Source organism: Rhinopithecus roxellana, chromosome 7 (genome assembly GCF_007565055.1).
Source record: "Rhinopithecus roxellana isolate Shanxi Qingling chromosome 7, ASM756505v1, whole genome shotgun sequence".
Lineage (NCBI taxonomy): Eukaryota > Metazoa > Chordata > Mammalia > Primates > Cercopithecidae > Rhinopithecus > Rhinopithecus roxellana.
In genome coordinates this window covers 68,981,872-68,996,011 of record NC_044555.1, presented here as the reverse complement: position 1 = coordinate 68,996,011, position 14,140 = coordinate 68,981,872, and the positions used below count along the sequence as shown (strand labels likewise).

The 14,140-nt window shown below is 38.1% G+C and overlaps 1 protein-coding gene across 4 annotated transcripts in view; it reads right to left on the bottom strand.

Moving 5' to 3' along the window:
• Positions 1-14,140, bottom strand: part of ARSF (arylsulfatase F) — an 84,785-nt gene that overhangs the window by 10,937 nt on the left and 59,708 nt on the right. For all 4 annotated transcript variants that reach the window (XM_030934174.1, XM_010383489.2, XM_030934173.1 and 1 more), the window contains exons 8-9: positions 3,194-3,328; positions 442-604 (exon numbers count right to left, since the gene is read on the bottom strand). In XM_030934174.1, coding sequence (XP_030790034.1) covers positions 442-604; positions 3,194-3,328 — 298 coding nt within the window. The remainder of the gene's footprint in view (positions 1-441; positions 605-3,193; positions 3,329-14,140) is intronic.

Sequence of the window (14,140 nt, the reverse complement as noted above, 5' to 3'; positions counted from 1 at the left end):
ATTTTAAGTGAAATAAGCCAAGCCCAGAGAAAGGCAGACATCACATCTTCTCACTCAATGTGGGAGCTGAAAAAAAAAAATGGTGAAACTTAGGAAGATAGAAAGTAGAATAGTGATGACCAGAGGTCAGGAAGGGGAGAGACGAGAGGAAGACGAAGGGGAAAACAAGAAAATAAATAAGTTTATTACTACTGAACTGTATACTGAAAAATGGTAAAGATGGTAAATTATATATGTATATTTTACCTCAATAGAAAAAAGAAAAGACTGGTCTCTGGCGTATGAAGAATGCTGAATAGACACAGTCATATAGGAAGGTAAAACTGTGTAGGTATTAGGGAAAAAGTGGGTCTGCCAGGATAGTCACTCTCCTTGTTCCGAATCTTCTGAGAGGGAAGAAGGGTGAAAATAAGTTGTTGTTAACAGTTTATATGACATCACCTGTCCTGAGGGAGACTTCCTCCTGACACTGATGCAACAGTTGGGAAAATATCCATTAAACTTGTAGGCTCCTTAATCAACTGTCCAGCTGGTACCTTTCCAGGCCATCGAACAATTCCTGGGACACGGATTCCACCTTCCCAGCCCCCCATGCCTTTTCCACCTATAAGACAATACAATTACATTCAATTATTGTGCCTAGTTAAAATAGTCACTGTATTGAATGTATTTAAAAGGTAAACTAGTATCAAAAGAGATCACATTTGTATAGTGTCTATTCTATGTAGAGTCCTAGTGGAGTAAGTAGTGCACGTCTACAGAATTATATTTTCCTGTGCTGCTGGTAGGTTTTTGATTAAACAACTAAACATATGTAATATTGGACATTCACATTCTATTTGCATGGCTATTTTCTCTACTTAAAGTGTTCTTATCTCAAATACACACCTACTTCATTTCCAACCTCCCTCATACCTTTGCTCAAAGTAATTTCCTTTATTTTTTAAATTAGTATTTTTCTTATATTTAGCCCCCAAGGTTATGGAACTCACAGTAACCTCAATGAGGCGTGCCTGAACATTTTATTTGAAATGGCAGTCCCACCCCAGAATTCTTTATTCTCGTGTTTTTTCATATTTACTGCCACCTTCTAATATATCATTAAATTAAAATTTTTAATTAAAGTTTTTAATTTAATTTTAATGTTTTTAATTAAAATTTTTTGTTGTGGTTGTTTTTTGTTTTGAGGTGGAGTCTTGCTCTGTTGCCAGGCTGGAGTGCAGTGGCGTGATCTCTGCTCACTGCAACCTTCGCCTCCTGGGTTCAAGTGATTCTCCTGCCTCAGCCTCCTAAGTAGCTGGGACTACAGGTGCCCGCCACCATGCCCAGCTAATTTTTGTGTTTTTAGTAGAGACGGAGTTTCACCATGTTGGCCAGATGGTCTCGATCTCTTGATCTCGTGATCCGCCTGCCTCGGCCTCCCAAAGTGCTGGGATTACAGGCATGAGCCAAAAATTTTTAAAAACAGTTATCATAAGCAAACAGAGAATGTCTAACATGCGCATGCATGTTTACAGCAATACAATTCTCAATTGCAAAGATACGGAACCAGACTAAGTACCCATCAACCAACAGGTGGATAAAGAAAATGTGCTGTACATACACCATGGAATTCTACTCAGCCATAAAAAGAAATGAAATAATGTCTTTTGCAGTAACTTGGATGGAGCTGGAGGCCATTATTCTAAGTGAAGTAACTCAGGAATGGAAAACCAAACAGCCTATGTTTTCACTTATAAGTGGGAGCTAAGCTACAAGAATGCAAAGACATAAGAATCATATAATGGGCTCTGGGACTTTGGGGAATGATTGGGAGGGGGCTGAGGGGAAAAAAACTACACGTTGGGTACAGAGTAGATGCTCAGGTGACGGGTGCACTAAAATCTCAGAAATCACTGAGGAACTTATCTATGTAACCAAAAACCACCTGTATCCCGAAAACTACCGAATTTTTTTTAATAGAATGTCTATAATAACAATTTCCACTAAGGATTTGTTTTGGGTCCTAAATGCACACTTCAGTGCTACACGCTCTAAAGAGTACACATTCATCACCCTCTGCAAGATGGAGGCAGAGCCTTTACCTCGTTCATACAGAAATTATAATTTCCTACCGAACCCAAGACTGTGGAATCTGTAGTTGCATGAATAACCACGTATTTTCCTATAGAAAATACTTTAAAATCTCTCTCAAGACATATGATAAAATATACTTGACATTTTCCAGATAATATCTCTGTTTTTCTTTTTCTTTTTTTAATCCTCATTTCACAGATGAAGATAACATTCTTCTAATATCAGGTTACACATTATAGACCTGGCCAATGTAGTAGCTTATGGACCTATTTTGTGGACTAAATATTACAGCAGGACATAAAATCAGTATATGTGAATTTAATCATGAAAATCAAGACAGGCTTCGCTACTTTCTATGCTATACTATATCCTTGGAAGACAGCATAAGATTTCCTTTTTTTTTTTTTTTTTTTTTTTTTTTTTGAGACAGAGTCTAGCTCTGTTGCCCAGGCTGGAGTGCAGTGGCCGGATCTCAGCTCACTGCAAGCTCTGCCTCCTGGGTTTACGCCATTCTCCTGCCTCAGCCTCCCGAGTAGCTGGGACTACAGGCGCCCGCTACCTCGCCCGGCTAGTTTCTTGTATTTTTTAGTAGAGACGGGGTTTCACCGTGTTAGCCAGGATGGTCTCGATCTCCTGACCTCGTGATTTGCCCGTCTCGACCTCCCAAAGTGCTGGGATTACAGGCTTGAGCCACCGCGCCCGGCCCCGACTTCTTAATGATGAAGGATCCCTGGTTTCTGACCTCTGTTCTCTAGGAACCACATTCCCCCTCATTTACTCTCTCAATAATCTCATAAACGAAATGAGTAAGTGGATATTTCTTTAAAGACCCCATAAAAGCATCTGCTTGTGTTAACTCCTCATAATTTGATAGGGTTGTCAGAAAGGCATATTTCTAGATGCTCCCTCTACATACATGGCTTCCCTCCACAGAAATGTTAACAAATATAAGACCAATTTTCTTGACCTTGGTCTGATACTTCATTTTACTAAGAGTCAAATTAAACAAACTTGCTCAGTTTTTCAGGCCTCATTCTTTGGCGTCATGGGCTTTAATTGTAAGAACCATAAAAAAAGCTTATTCACCACCAGATCACTTGCGTGAGTTCCTCCTCACCTTTATATATTCCATTCCATCCACCAAGTTGGGCATGCCCTTGCCTAGCTTCCAAATGCCCTCCGTGGTCTGATGTAAAGTAGACAATGGTGTTGTTCCTTAGGCCAAAATCATCGATAGCATCAAGAATCTTGCCTAAAATAATATACAAGAGACAAGTAAAAATAATGACATTATGAGGTATTTCACCCCTAAGTCAAATGAGCATGAGCTATCTAAAGGAAAACAAGGATGGTGTGACCCTTACTATGTCAAAAGCCACAAAAGAAAAGAAATGTGCATTAACAGTTTAAATTGACAAACAACTGAAAGAGAAAAACACTGAGAGGCGGGGTGTGGTGGCTCACACCTGTAATCCCAGCACTTTGGGAGGCTGAAGCGAGTGGATCACAAGGTCAGGAGTTCAAGACCAGCCTGGCCAAGATGATGAAACCCTTCTCTACTAAAAATACAAAAATTAGCTGGGCATGGTGGCAGAGGCCTGTAATCCCAGCTACTCGGGTGGCTGAGGCAGAGAATTGCTTACACCCGGGAGGCGGAGGTTGCAGTGAGCTGAGATCGTGCCACTGCACTCCAGCCTGGGCAACAGAGTGAGACTCCATCTCAAAAAAAAAACAAAAACTGAGAGCCCAAAATTTTTAAGAAATAAAAGATGACCTGCTTCAAGAAGAAATTACTATGGCAATACAAATCAACATCAGTTGCTACTAATAACATTTAAAAGGGCAAATTCTCCTTGATAATTTCCTTCATGTAGAATGAAAACATTAAACAGAGAAATACAGTTTTTCCCATTGGATATGAAAAGAAGGATTGTGGTGGTATTCTGATGTTGCACAGAATGGCAGCCACGGTTTATGCACCCTCTCTGCTCACGGAAGGCAGACATTGTTACAGAATTTGAGGAGACAGAGGCAAGAATAAGACACTCCCACTGTTGAGTTCACATAATTTATTTGACATATTCTTGCAGATGATTTAGGTAGGTAATTCTTTATCTAACAATTTTCCCTTCCCTTCTTATTTGATATTTTCAATAGAGAATAGGATGACTAGGTGGGGAGAATTAGACTCAGTGGGCAAGTGAAAAGAGGAAGAATGTATTCAAAATAAACCACAATTCCAATCATTTTTATAGGAAAATAGCCAAATTTCTAGAGTTCCCAAACCCAGTCTGTATCATGCATAATTATGAAAAAACCTATTAGTCTCAACCGTGTCTAATTCTGTGTGTTCTGCTGTTGGTTATCTCAGAAAACATTACATTAACATTCCTAAGGTACTATACCTTAGAAATTTTCTTCTAGTGCCAAGGCACACAGGTAAGGGCAAGTTAAGAAGTAATTTATACTTTTAAATTCTTTTAAAAATTTACCACAGTACTTTTAGCAAAAATCGCACTGCAAATGGATTCAAGAGAAAATGATCAATGGCTGCTAAACCTGGCATTGAATGTTTGGTAAGAACCAAGATATTGGCTTCATCTCAAAGTATCTCCCATAAAATAGTTAATAATTTCAAATGATTAAGTAATGACAAAATAAGTAACTTTATAGTGGGGAAAACTGGAAGACACCATTTAATCCATTGATGAAGAACTTTATAACCATTGTTGGCGCTAATTGACTTCCTTATCTACTGGATTGAGAACACACCATCACTTCTATTTCCATTGAAGGAAATGTCAAACCTACCCAATTCAAGGGACATTCTACATGATATCTGGTCTTTATTCTCAAAAAATGTCAAGGTCTTTGAACTCAAGAAAGATTAGAGATTGCTCAGTCTTTGTCCAGATCAGAGGAGTTTAAACAGATCCGACAAGAAAATCCATGGACCAGAACAGAAAGAGGGTAGAGAAAGTAGGGGTTTTGTTGGTTGGTTTTGTTTGTCCATTGGTCTTGCTTGCTGTGTATAAAGTTTCTTATGAGCACAGCTGGAGAAGTTTGGCTGGAATTTGTGAATTAAATCGTAGGAATCCATCCATGTTAATTTCCCGATTTTGATGATTCACAGTGATGATGTAGGAGAATGTCTTTGTTTTATAAAATACACACTAAAGTTTCTAAATTTAATGAACATCATATCTGCATCTTACTCCCAAATATTCAGAAGCATAAGAAACATGTGGAGGTGGAAGAGAGAAAGAGAGAGACAGGAAGAAAGAGGATGATCAGGAGAAAGGAAGAGGGAGAGAGAAGATATATTTGATAAATTGCTAACAGTTGGGAAAGATGGGTGAAGGGGACATGGGAGTCGTTTTTACTCTTCTTGCTACTTTTCAGTAAATAGTGAAAAGTAGCAAGAAAAAACAAGGCTAATATTTTTCTGATTATAAAAATACAGCATAGCTTGGGAAATACAAAAAATAAAGAAAATTATAAGGAGGAAAACAAAGACCACCAATTTCCTGCCCCCACTGCCATTTGACTATTAAAAAAAAATTGTTACATACTGTATTAATCTGTTTTCACGATGCTAATAAAGACATACCTGAGACTGCGTAACTTATAAAGAAAAAGAGGTTTAATGGAATCACAGTTCTACGTGGCTAGGGAGGCCTCACAATCATGATGGAAGGTGAAAGGCATATCTTACATGGTGGCAGACAAGAGAGAATGAGAGCCAAGCAAAAGGAGTTTGCCTTATAAAACCATCAGATCTCATGAGGCTTATTCACTACCATGAGAACAATAGGGGGAAACCGCCCCCATGATTCAATTATCTCCCACCAGATCCCCCCGCAACATGTGGGAATTATGGGAGCTACAATTCAAGATGAGATTTGGGTGGGGACACAGCCAAACCATATCACATACTCTTGTAGATGCATCTCTATATATATTTGGGTTGATATTGCATGCACAGTTTTCAACTTGCTTTTTTCATCCAATATTATTTCTTGGAAAATCTTCGTGTTAAAAAATTATTCGCCGGGCACGGTGGCTCACGCCTGTAATCCCAGCACTTTGGGAGGCCGAGGCGGGCGGATCACAAGGTCAGGAGATCGAGACCATGGTGAAACCCCGTCTCTACTAAAAATACAAAAAATTAGCTGGGCGCGGTGGCGGGTGCCTGTAGTCCCAGCTACTCAGGAGGCTGAGGCAGGAGAATGGCGTGAACCCAGGAGCCGGAGCTTGCAGTGAGCCGAGATTGCGCCACTGCACTCCAGCCAGGGGGACAGAGCGAGACTCCATCTCAAAAAAAAAAAAAAAAAAAAAAAAATTATTCAAGGCTGGGCTCACACCTGTGATCCCAGCAATTTGGGAGGGCAAGGAAGGAGGATCCCTTGAGCTCAGGTATTTGAGACCTCCCTGGTCAACACAGTGAGACCCTGTCTCAATTTTAAAAAAAACTAAAAAAATTATTTGTACAATTTAATGGCTGGAAAAGTGTCCATTGTGTGTGTGTGTGTATATATGTATATATACATATATATGTGTGTGTGTGTATGTGTGTGTGTGTGTATAGTTTTTTTTGAGATGGAGTTTTGCATTTGTCACCCAGGCTGGAGGGCAATGGCACGATCTCAGCTCACTGCAAACTCCGCCTCCCAGGTTCAAGCCTTTCTCCTGCCTCAGCCTCCTGAGTAGCTGGAATTACAGGCATGCGCCACCACACCCAGCTAATTTTGTATTTTTAGTAGAGACAGGATTTCTCCATGTTGGTCAGGCTGGTCTAGAACTCCCCATCTCAGGTGATCTGCCTGTCTCAGCCTCCCAAAGTGCTGGGATTACAGGTGTGAGCCACTGCACCCGGCCTAAACAATTTATGATGCTTTATTTTTAAGTACCATAAATTATTTAACCATTGTACTGTTGTTCACTATTCTGGTTAATTTTCATACTTTACCATAATTTCAAATGCCATAATGAACAACTTTCAGCATTAAGAATAGTTCATTTTTTCAATTCCTCATCAGTATCTAATGTTTGATAGGTGATCATGGTACATTGTGAATGACCATGGGTTTCCTCCTGTGTCCACTCTAATATTTGTACTCTTAATCTGTAAAAAATGTTTAAATTTTGCTGATATTTTTGGAAGGAATCATGTGTTTCCATTATTGATTTATAAGAACTCTTTATTTGTTAAGGGGTTAAAACAATGTCATGTTGTTGCTAATATTTCCTCAGTTTGCATAGGGCCTTTAGTCATGCTACTTATCAGATAACCTTTTGCTATTACTAACACTATACCTCATCCAGATGTAAATTTACTGTTTAACTATAGCTTCTTCCAATTTTTGTTTTGTTTCACTCAATGTCCTTAGTGTGCATGGAAAAGCATGCTAAATCGAATTGGTAATGGTTTTTCCTAAACTAACTCTGTGAATTTCCTTAGGCTGCTGAAACAAATTAGTACAAATGAGGTGGCTTAAAACAACGAACATTTATTCTTTCACAGCTCTGGGGGCCAGATGTTCAAAATTAAGGTACTGGCAGGGTCACTCTCTCTCTTGCTGAAGTTTCTAGGGGAGGATCTTTCCTTACTTCTTCCTCGCTTTGGACAGTTGGCATCAGTCCTTAGCCTTCCTTGGCTTGCAGCAGCCTCATCCTAATTCACCATATCGGATTAGGACCCACCCCCAATGACCTCATCTTAACTTGATTCCACCTGCAACGACCCTATTTCCAAATAAGATCCCATTCTCACATACCTTGGGTTATGACTTGAACGTGTCTTTTTGGGGGGATGTAACTCAAATCATAATACAAACTTTCCCCAACACCTTTCACCCCTGCCACCTTGATTTAAAAACTTTATTGTACCGAATGTAATGTCCTTCTCTTTCCCAGACCTGCTCCAAGGCTATTATTTTCTGCTTCATTGATCTAAAAGTCAAATCTTGTATTTCTGGGTTTTAATTTTTGTAGTTCTCTTTTTGATAGCATTTCTTATGATCACAGAAGTGTTTCTTGATGTTTTCTACCAAAGACTTTCTCATCAGATGTTTCTGGAAAGTTTATTTCCTATCAGTTTATTCAGTGTGCATTTCATCATCACCTATATAATGACCACTCCCCAGAGAATAGTAATTAATGCTCTAATCAGAGTTACCTTAGCCTTCAATATTAACTTCAAAATAACTAATACACTTACACAAAAAATAACTTATACAATCCACTCTTCCCTTCCATGTATTCAACTTTCTTTCATGAGTCAGTTTCAAGATACTCATTTACTGCTTGAAAAATTATTTCTAAATATTTTAGCTACTGACATTGGAGCTATAATGAATGGTAGCTGGTGATCCATCGTATCTTGAAATGCATTATTTTTAACAAAAAGAAAAGGTCTTAATTTTGGTGCATATACCCAACAGAGAAACATTGTAGACTTCATGTATAACTAATATATTTTTATATATAGCTAATATATTTATGTATAGCTAATATATATGTAACTAATTATACTATTGGACTAATACTATACTAACATATACTATACAAAAACAAATGTATTTATTATATTGTATGTCAATCTTTAGAAGATATATACTACATAACATGTAGTATATATGTATTTATGTATATAATAAAAATGTTTCATAAGTTACATTGTTAAAATATATATAAAATATAGATAATATTAACAGCATGAATAAATAACATGTATATAGTTAGGCAATACCAGAAAGCATGCAAGAATTTTCCTGGCTACTACCTAATTAATGCATATTTTATAAATCTCTCAAAATACTAACAATAGAAAGATTCAAAGTGTCAGCCAACATTATGCTTAAGAGTAAAAACTGGAACTATTTCATTAATACCAGAAAAATAAGAATATTTTTGTCATTATGTAACCTATTTTTCTACATAACCTGACTGATGCAATTAACATTAAAGTTAAATACATACTTTAACACATAAAATACAAGCTTAACATTAAATGTAGTGAACATAACTATGTAGGAAACCCCAGAAAGTTTAATAAAACCTCTATAGTACTGATGTATATATGTACATAATATATAATATGCACAGCATAATTGTGATATATAAGATAGAATCATATATTAAAATCTAATAATTGTATATTAATGATATGTTTATATTATATGAATACAATATATTATAACAATATATATAAGTAATATAACTATAATATAAATTATATGTAATATAATTTTACTATAATACCATATGTCATCTACGTGCTAATATGTGTTTTATTAAACTCTAGGGTTTTTAACATAGGCAATTCTGTTCTTTACGAATAATACTAAATTACTGTGAGTTGTTTGTATTCTTAATATTATTCAATTATATTCAATTCTTCTATTTATATCTTAAAATTTAGAGAGATTACATAGTGGCCATGGAAATGATTCTTTCTGAGACAAGATTTTGCTCTATCACCCGGGCTAGAGTGCAGTGGTGCAATCGTGGCTCACTGCAGCCTCAAACTCCTGGGCTCAAATGATCCTCCCACCTCAGCCTCCCAAGTAGCAGGGAATACAACCATGGAAATGATTCATACCTTTCTAACATCAACTGAAATAAATAAATAAATATAGAAATTATATGCTACAGAAATACATAATATATATGCATTATGTATGATAAAACTTTCAAATTATTGATATTAATATGTACAATAATATAAATATATAATATAAAGAGTTGTTATATTTTATATATGTATCTCATATATTGCATAGAAATTAGGTATATATATGGCATAGAAATACATGTTTACAGCCTCCTTTGCAGTTCTGCCCTGTCTGGGGGAGCTGCCCAAGCTGTGTTGCTGTCCACAGACATGCCTGCCCTGGGATTCCACCACTCACAATTGTCTGTACAACAGGCTTAGCCAGAACCCTCATCCTTGTCCCATCTCCTGCTGTTAAGGCCATTTCTCCTACTCATTGTTGCACATTTTACTTTCTTATCTGCATTCTTGAGAAACCTGCTCTTCAGATCCAAGTTGATGGACTTTCTCCCATGCAGAAATGCATGACTCATTCGGCATCAGAGATTTTCCCCCTGTGTGGGGCAAGGGTGGTATCTCCATCGAAAGCTTCTCACTGGGCTTGAAGGAAGCAGGAAGCCAGGTTGGGGGAAGTTTTTGGAGTTTTTCTGACTCCTGTGAAATGATAGTCTGTAGGAATCTAATGGGGCTACAGGAGGCTTCAGAGAAGAATGCAGCTCTCCTTCTTCATCTTTCAACCTGACTTCTTTACCCTGCATAAGAGGCAGCTGAGCTAGGGAGTAAGAGCTTTGGAGCCCAACCCTGGCTTATCCCCAAGAGCAGCCACCAAAGGCCACATACTTTTGTCTCCTTCTCTGTGAATGGGGATAAATATGATGATGAAGATGGTACTCGTCTGCGAGGATGTTGTGGGGATTCATCCAGAATACACTGGTAACAGTGCATGGCCCATGGGAAGTATCACTTTTAAAAGTGTTTATTACACCAGCTGGAAAGGCTACTATTAGGTTGGCGCAAAAGTAATTAAGGTCTTTGTCATTGAAAGTAATGACAAAGACCTCAATTACTTTTGCGCCAACCTAATAAGTCAAAAAATTTTTTTAAAAAAGGAACAGATGCTGGTGAGGCTGCAGAGAAGATGCAACACTTATATACTATTGTTGGGAATATAAATTGGCTTAGCCACTGTGGAAAGCAGTTTGGAGATTTCTCAAATAACTTAAAATAGAACTACCCTCTGACCCAGTAATCCCATTACTGGGTATCTACCCAAAGGAAAATAAATCATTCTACCAAATAGACACAGGCACTTGCATATTTATCACACTATTCACAATAACAAAGACATGGAATCAATCCACATGGATAAAGAAAACGTGGTACAGATGCACCGTGGAATCCTATGCAGCCATGAAAAAGAACAAAATCACATCGTTTGCAGCAATATGGATACAGCTGGAGGCCATTGTCCTAAGCAAATTAACACAGAAAAAGAAAACCAAATACCACATGTTCTCACTTATAAGTGAGAGTTAAACATTGGGTACTCATGAACATAAAGATGGGAACAATAAACACCGGGGACTCCAAAAGGGGAGAAGGAAGGTGGGGGACAAGGGTCGAAAATCTATCTATTGGGTGCCATGCTCACTCCCTGGGTGACAGGATCTATTGTACCTCAAACCTCAGCATCACACAATATACCCAAGGAACAAACCTGCATGTGTACTCCCTGAATCTAAACTAAAAGTGGAAATTATTAAAAAATGAAAATAAGTGTTTATTCTATCAGCAGACTCCATTATTCCAGGGCACTGCTGTGGGAAACCCATGATTTTTCTTTTTTTTTTTTTTTTTTTCTGAAACGGAATCTTACTCCGTTGCCCAGGCTGGAGTGCAGTGGCACGATCTCAGCCACTGCAAGCTCTGCCTCCGGGGTTCACGCCATTCTCCTGCCTCAGCCTCCTGAGTAGCTGGGACTGCAGGCGCCTGTCACCATGGATGTGTTTGTTTGTATTTTTAGTTGAGACGGGGTTTCACAGTGTTAGCCAGGATGGTGTTGATTGCCTGACCTCGTGATCCGCCTGCCTTGGCCTCCCAAAGTGCTGGGATGACAGGCGTGAGCCACCGCGCCCGGCCGCCCATGATAATTATAAAAGGCAGGAATGTGATATCTCTACCAGGAATGGCCACAAATAAACTTTTCTAATAAGAAAAGCAACAATTCCGGCCGGCGCGGCGGCTCACGCCTGTCATCCCAGCACTGTGGGAGGCCGAGACGGGCGGATCACGAGGTCAGGAGATCGAGACCATCCTGGCTAACATGGTGAAACCCCGTCTCTACTAAAAATACAAAAAAAAATTAGCCCAGCACGGTGGCGGGCGCCTGTAGTCCCAGCTACTCGGGAGGCTGAGCCAGGAGAAGGACGTGAACCCGGGAGGCGGAGCTTGCAGTGAGCCGAGATCGCGCCACTGCACTCCAGCCTGGGCGACAGCAAGACTGTCTCAAAAAAAAAAAAAAAAAAAAAAAAGCAACGATTCCTAGAACTTGGGGTATTGTTACAGCTTCTGGGATAAAAAATTTCAGGGTAAATACATGTTTGTTTGAGAATTGCTAAAATCATATATTAAAGCAAATGTTCATTCTTCCTAAAGGCTTGATCCTGGCTGTGTGGACAAAACATTCAAAAACTCTGGGCACCAGCATCATGTACATCTCAGTTGCACTTTTTCAAAATATAATTTTCAGATATCACAGCTTGTCCACCCAGATTCAACATACCCATCCATTTGTGTAATACTATCTGAATGGCACTAGAAAAATCCCGTTGAAATTAAAGTCACACCCAAAGTGCCTTGTTCGAACACTATGACACATCATCAGTTTTATTAAATTAGATACTTTGGGAACTTTGTTAATTTACATTTTTAAAGCAAATAGTAATTTCTTTTAGTTATCACAGCCTGAGTTTGAATGACCTATTTCATTGATTTTCAAAGATCAAATCAAAAATAGGATTGCCACACTTTTTGAGATTGAGTACAATATTAAGAATGTAAACTGTAAGGACTTGCTGCATTGCCTAGTGCTGGTGGAGGCAGAAAGTAAGAGGGGTATGCATAGCTATCTATCTATCTATGCATCTATCTATGTATCTATCTATCTATCTATCATGTATCTATTTACCTATCATCTACATATCTGTCAATCTATCCTATCATCTATCTATCTTATCTATCAATCAGCTATCTTATCTGTCATCTATCATCTGTCATATGTATCATGTATTTATCTATATATCTATCCATCTATCATCTATGCATCTGTTTATTCATCTACCTATTCATGTATTCACCTATAATCTATCAATCTATATCTCTCTATCATCTATCATCTGTTTATCTATGTATCTATCAATCATCTATCATCTATCATCTATCTATCTATCATCCATCCATCATCTATCTACCTATCATCTATCTATCAACTATCTATCAATCCATCATCTATCTATCCATCTATCATCTATTTACCTATCATCTATCTCTGTTGATCATCTGTTTCTAAACATATGTACACAAACACTACAGACACAAACACACTTATACCTACATAAACATCCATTCATGTGTATGTATTTGGCTTGAATATTATTTATATTTTTAAATACTTTATATTTTTTATGTGTTTAAGACTATGCAAATTGGCTTTGCTTTTTCCAGGTTTAATTTTCCAAAGTGTCTTTTTATTTAGTGACATATATTTCACAATATCCGTATCTGGAAAATATTATACTTTAAATTTGTGTCCTGCACATATGTGAGTTTCACTCGTGGTTTTCTTTCATTAATGCTGGAAAATTGAAGCCATTTTGCTAATCAATACATTTACCATGTAAGTCTTAGGAAATCCCATTTACATTGTTTCCTCTACAGGATGAGTTCATGAGGGTACTGGATTCTGACTTACTAGTTAATTCCCAACCCCCAACTAAGATCTTGGTGCTCAACAGACCTGAAATAAAGGTTGGCTATGTCACTAAAGAGTCTAAAAATACAATTTCTCTTTCTGTCAAAAAGGTATGTGGGCTGGGTGTAGTGACTCATGCCTGTCATCCCAACACTTTGAGAGGCCGAGGCAGGCATATTACCTGAGCTTGGGAGTTCAAGAGCAGCCTGGGCAACATGGAAAAACCTTGCGTCTACAAAACATACAAAAATTACCCGGGCACAGTAGCATGTGTCTATGGCCTCAGCTACTCAGGAGGCTGAGGCAGGAGAATCGCTTTACCCCAGAAGGCAGAGATTTCAGTGAGCTGAGATCACATCATTGCACTTAAGCCTGAGGGACAGAGTGAGATCTTGTCTCAAAAAAAAAAAAAGACATGTGCACTCTATGTTCATCACAGCACTATTCACAAGAGCAAAGACATAAATCAACCTAGGTACCCATCAGTGGTGGACTGGATAAAGAAAATGTGGTACATATACACCATGGAATACTACACA